Below are 6,000 nucleotides of genomic sequence, written 5' to 3'. Positions count from 1 at the left end.
ATTTAAGAAAGTTTCAATATTTCTCCGCTATTCTCGCACGGGTGTTTGTCGTATCCCCTTCAAGTACTTGCACACCGCGAATAGGTCGAAGTGCAAAGAGACTGGTCCTTATTAACGACCTCAGATAATCTAATATAATCTAATCTAGCAATATCATACAACAAAAAAACACTAATTTCTTTTTCTAATCTTCGGAACTAATGTCCTAACCAGACCTTTTTATCTTAATAAACACTAATTTTATATTTATAACAGGGTGTCCCGAAAAGATTGGTCAGAAATTATACCACAGATTCTGGGGTCAAAAATAGGTTGATTGAACCTCACTTACCTATATACAATAGTGCACACAAAAAAGTTACAGCCCTTTGAAGTTACAAAATGAAAATCGATTTTTTTTTCATATATCGAAAACTTTTAAAGATTTTTTATTGAAAATAGACATATGGCATTCTTATCGCAGCAACATTTTAAAAAAAATTAAAGTACAATTTGTGCACCCCATCAAAATTTTATGGGGGTTTTGTTCCCTTAAACCCCCCCAAACTTTTGTGTACGTTCCAACTAAATTATTATTGTGGCACCGTTAGTTAAACACACTGTTTTTAAAACTTTTTTGCCTCTTAGTACTTTTTCGATAAGCCAGTGTTTATCGAGATATTTTTAATATTTTTCGAATCTACCACTATTTGTATACAGTTAAGTTCGATTAAAGAAACCTGATAATAATCTGAAAATTTATTTATAATTTACATTTTTAGGTATATTTTGAAAAAGAAGCCAAATCTCGATAAAAGGGGACTTATCAAAAAAAGACTAAGGGACAAACAGTTTTAAAAACACTGTCTTTAACTAATAGTACCACAATAATAGTTTAATTGTAACGTACACAAACATTTGGGGGGTTTAAAGGAACAATACCCCCATAAAATTTGTATGTAAATATAATAAAAACGAAGCCGCATCTCGATAAAAACTGGCTTATAGAAAAAATACTAAGAGGCAAAAAAGTTTTAAAAACGTTGTGTTTAACTAATGGAACCACGATAATGAATTAATTGGAACGTACACAAAAGTTTGGGGGGGTTAAAAGTAACAAAACCCCCATAAAATTTTTATGGGGTGGACAAATTTCACTATACTTTTGTTTTAAGATGTTCCTGTCATAAGAATGATACATGTCCATTTTCAATAAAAAATCTCTGATAGTTTTCGATATATGTATTGAAAAAATCTATTTTCATTTTGTAACTTCAAAGGGCTGTAACTTTTTTTATGAGCACATTTGTACTAAGGTAAGTTAGGTTCAATCAAACTATTTTTGACCTCAGAATGTGTGGTATAATTTATGACCAATCTTTTCGGGACTACTATAAAACTACTAAACTATAAACTATTATAAACTATAACTACTAAAAAATATATGGCAAGTCCTATTTAATTTAATTTTAATAAAATTATATAAATCAGATCGCAAATTCGATATTCCAAGTCCAAGTAGGTACTTCAGTAAAGATAAAAATCTGTCCCTTTGTTTAAAACATTGCACCATTATCTGTTTATCGGGTCGGATTCTAATATAAGCCAAAGATGGGGGCTCGGTTATGATAACGAAGGTCAGCAGCAGCCAGCGATTAGATTTAATATAGTCTAATTAGTGTTGCTCTATTCAACAATGCGGTGGGAGATTGTTTGCTTTGTCGGCGTTTTAGCCATTGTACTTGCAGAAGATAATTATTTGTTCGAAACAAAGTATATTGATGTGCCTTTAGATCACTTTAGGTAAGTAAAATAATTATTTTGCACTTACATTTGAACGCACAACAAAAAACATTTCTTTGAATTTAAAGTCGTTAAGTTTTTCAAAGTAACTATAAAACACGATTGATAATAATTTAAGTATAATGTTTATACGGGACTTAGCCACAATTATTGGTGTCTTGAAAATTACATGTTTAATTAACTAATGTTTTGACAAAAATCCAAAAATCCTTCTGAAAAAAAAAGAAATTATTCTGAAAAAATTCTGGGAAGATTTTATAACCTCATTTTTTGGATTATGTAGTAGTTACTTACGGCTTTAAAAACAATGTATTTTTGGTCTCGATCTTATTATGGATTATAGCAATCTGTGGTTGAAACAATTGTTTGAAAATTATATTATTGCCTTGGGAGTATCAAATTCTGACTGTTTTTGTGTTTTATTTTGTGTTAATTTGTTTATGTAATCTATAAAATTAAATTTTTAATTTTGTTCATGATTGTGTTATGTGTTGCATATGTATTGTGTAGGAGATTTTCAATGGTTTGTTATTCAACTTTCTTTATTTCGCTATTGTTAGTATTTTCTTGTTTTTGACTTATAGCCCGATCAATGAACACAAAACTTTTCGAAAACTTCAAAAAAAAAATAAAGGAAGGATGAAATTCTGGGAATAGGTGGTTGAAATTGTCTATTCTAAAAAGTATACAATTTTATTACAATTACTATTAAAAAGTTTACAATTCTTCATCCTCTCCATTTTACAAAAATTGGGAAATACGACGTGAAAAATATTTTCTCGTGTGTGAATTAACATATGTTCAAAATAAGTCCGGAATTGGATAAAATGACTAATTCTAAGCAACTTTTGTTTTATAGAGTTTTTTCACTAAGTCAATATTTTCGAGTTATTTGCGAGAGAATATGTTTATTTTTAACAAAAATAAAACATGTTTTTGGACGGTTTTTCACAGATAATTCAAAAAGTAAGTATTTTAGCGAAAAAAATATTCTTAGCAAAAATATAGGTAGCTAATAAAAACATGAAAATAATGGTGTATGCACGAAGACTCTAGGCTTAGTAGAAGCAGAGTTGTAGCTAATGAAATTGTAGGTTCTTATTCGTCAAATACCAAATCGAATATTTCAACGTGAAATAACCAAAAAACGAAGCACTTTTCTGGGAAATCTCATTACAAATTCTTTAAAGTATTTAAAAAAAGGTTTATTCTTATTTTTTTTAAAAAACTTCTAACATTAAAAGTAAGTGAGTTACCCTCAAAATATTGTTAGTCCATTTTATTTTTTGGCAAAAAAATCGCGAAAATCACCCCCTTATTATCTATATATTATCCTAAATAAAATTAATCATTACCGCTTTACAAGTTACTTTACTTATGTATTATTTACATGATCTATAAGTTTCATTGGTCCAAAGTGCTCATTTTTGAAAAAAATTGGTTTTAAAATAAAACATTTTTTTTATTTTGAAAAAAATTCCAATTTTTTTCAAGTTAACTTAAAAATTATTAGTAATACCAAAAATCTCAAAGAGTAATAAAGTGTACGTTTTGATTTTCTGAATATTTTGGATTTTTATTATTATTATTAAACGCTTTTCTTTAGTTCAATCGTTTGGATCAAATCTTTGGACGTTAATTTGACTTCCTTTTGCTCAATGCAAATGACTAAAAATTTGCAGACATATGCATTCGCGGAAACAATACACGAATAGTCAATAAAAACTTGTTTACATTTATTAATTATTGTCTATTTAAAAAACGATTTTAACGAAAAATGATTAAAATCTCTTGTTTTTTACAATGAAGAAATTTGAAATTTTACAGCTTGTAGCTAATTATATGAACTATACATAATTTCACTTTTTACGTTAATTGTTTACGTTATGCAATAATTTTTCAAATTTTTTGCCGATTTCGACTACTTTTCATGTTTGTACCTACATCATAATATGTTTTATACATATTTTAATAAACATGACGATATATTTTAATGTTTAAAAAGTTTAAGACTAAAAAGTAAAAAATAAAAAAATATGAAAAAAAATTTTTTTAAGAAACGCTTTTCTTTAGTTATGAGTGCCTAAATTTAAAAATATTGTAAAAAATCAACTCGAAAATCAAAAAGCGAAAAATAAAATTTTTTTTAAAAATCTAACACATTCGTTAAAGAAAAGCGTGGGGCGAAAACCGTTTATTCGATGAAGACGCGCCACGCTTTTTTTTAACGAATGTGTTAGATTTTTTCAATTTTTTTTTTATTTTTCGCTTTTTGATTTTCGAGTTGATTTTTAATAATATTTTTAATTTTAGGCACTCATAACTAAAGAAAAGCGTTTCTTAAAAAAAATTTTTTCATATTTTTTTATTATTAATCGCTTTTATTAAGTTCAATTGTTTGCGTCAAATTTTTAGACGTTAATTTGTCTGCCTTTTCTTCAATGGAAATGAATGAAATTTTGCAGACATATGCATTCGCGGGAACAATACACGAATAGTCGATCAATTTTTTTTATGTTTATGAATTGTTTTCATAAAAAAAACGATTTTAATGGGAAATGCTTAAATTCTCTTGTTTTTTATAATGTAGAAACTTGAAACTTTTACAGATTGTAGCTAATTATATGAGCTATACATAATTTCACTTTTTACGTTATTTGTTTACGTTATGCTTCATATATAAACAATAAAGTTTCAAATTTATCCAGTTTCTGTCCGATTTCTATCCAGTTTTCAGCGAAAAAAAGTTATGGCACCGCAGAGGGACAAATGCTGCCCTTAGTATTGTTGTGGGCTTCGACTGTCCATAAAACGCAAGGTTCGACTGTTGACTACGCTGCGCTGTCGTGAACTTGAACTTGAACTTGACGCTGCATTGAGCCTGCAAAGATTACGTTTCATTGAACCTAGTGCGGTAATTAAGGTACGTATCCATACAAGGGTAAACCCCGCTCGGTGTAGCTGTTCAAATGTATACAGCATGCGCTCCCTTACATATAAACCGAAGAGTGTACGCGTCAAGCGGCGATCACCGACGTATCCACTAAGTGGAGCTACTACACTGAGCGAGGTTTACCCTTGTATGTTTACGTACCTTTAGACGGCTTGTGCATCGAAGAACTGCATTGCGAGAAATTAACAGCGTCTACACCGTGCAATAATAAAGTATTAGAAGAGATGGAAATACTGCGAAAATTTTAATAGTCGTAAATAATTATTTTAATTTAAGAAATGTATGAAGAAATTACAGAAAATGTACAATGTATGTATCAAAAGTTAAACTAAATGCAAAAAAGGTATCTGTCATATATGTATCTACATCCTTGTTTTAAACATGACGATATATTTTAATGTTTGAAAAGTGTAAGACTAAAAAATAAAAAATAAAACCATATGAAAAAAAATTTTTTTAAGAAACGCTTTTATTTAGTTATGAGTGACTAAAAGTTGAAATATAAGAAATCAACTAAAAAGCAAAAAATAAAAAAATCAAACTCGACGGATTATTCGAAAAAAAACGTTCGTTAAAAAAATGAAAAAATCTAACACATTCGTTAAATAAAAGCGTTTATTCATCGAATAAACGGTTTTCGCCCCACGCTTTTCTTTAACGAATGTGTTAGATTTTTTCATTTTTTTAACGAACGTCTTTTTCGAATAATCCGTCTAGTTTGATTTTTTTTTATTTTTTGCCTTTTAGTTGATTCTTTTATATTTTAACTTTTAGTCACTCATAACTAAATAAAAGCGTTCCTTAAAAAAATTAGTTACTCGTTCAATCCATTTTAACTGCAGCCTATTCAAAAATAAACACTTTAAACTGATGAAACTTACAGATCATATAAAGAATACATAATCAAAGTAACTTGTGAAGCGATAATGATTAAATTTATTTGGGGTGCCAGTTAGAGGGTGATTTTCGTGATTCTTTTTACCAAAAAAATGAGAGGGACCAACAATATTTTGAGCGTAACTTATTTACTTTTAATGTTAGACCTTTTTTTAAAAAAACAAAAATAAACCTTTTTTTAAACACTTTAAAAAATTGTAAAGAATTTTCTCCGAAAATTGCTTCGCTTTTTGATTATTTCACATTGAAATATTCGATTTGGAATTTGATGAAGAAGAACCTTCTTTTCATTAGCTACAACTCTGCTTCTATTGGGTCTACAGACTTCATGCGTACACCTTTTTTGTTCAATTTTTTATAAGCTATAT

At 28.4% G+C, this 6,000-nt stretch overlaps 1 protein-coding gene across 1 annotated transcript in view; it reads left to right on the top strand.

Moving 5' to 3' along the window:
• The first annotated feature begins 1,586 nt into the window (after nucleotides 1-1,586).
• LOC114330227 (lysosomal Pro-X carboxypeptidase) overlaps nucleotides 1,587-6,000 on the top strand; it is a 90,344-nt gene continuing 85,930 nt past the window's right edge. The window contains exon 1 of the mRNA XM_028279551.2: nucleotides 1,587-1,782. Within this exon, the coding sequence (XP_028135352.1) occupies nucleotides 1,676-1,782 (107 nt within the window). The 5' untranslated portion in view covers nucleotides 1,587-1,675. The remainder of the gene's footprint in view (nucleotides 1,783-6,000) is intronic.

Source organism: Diabrotica virgifera, chromosome 7 (assembly GCF_917563875.1).
Source record: "Diabrotica virgifera virgifera chromosome 7, PGI_DIABVI_V3a".
Lineage (NCBI taxonomy): Eukaryota > Metazoa > Arthropoda > Insecta > Coleoptera > Chrysomelidae > Diabrotica > Diabrotica virgifera.
Note: the sequence above shows the minus strand (reverse complement) of the source record. Positions and strands in the feature narration are given on the sequence as shown.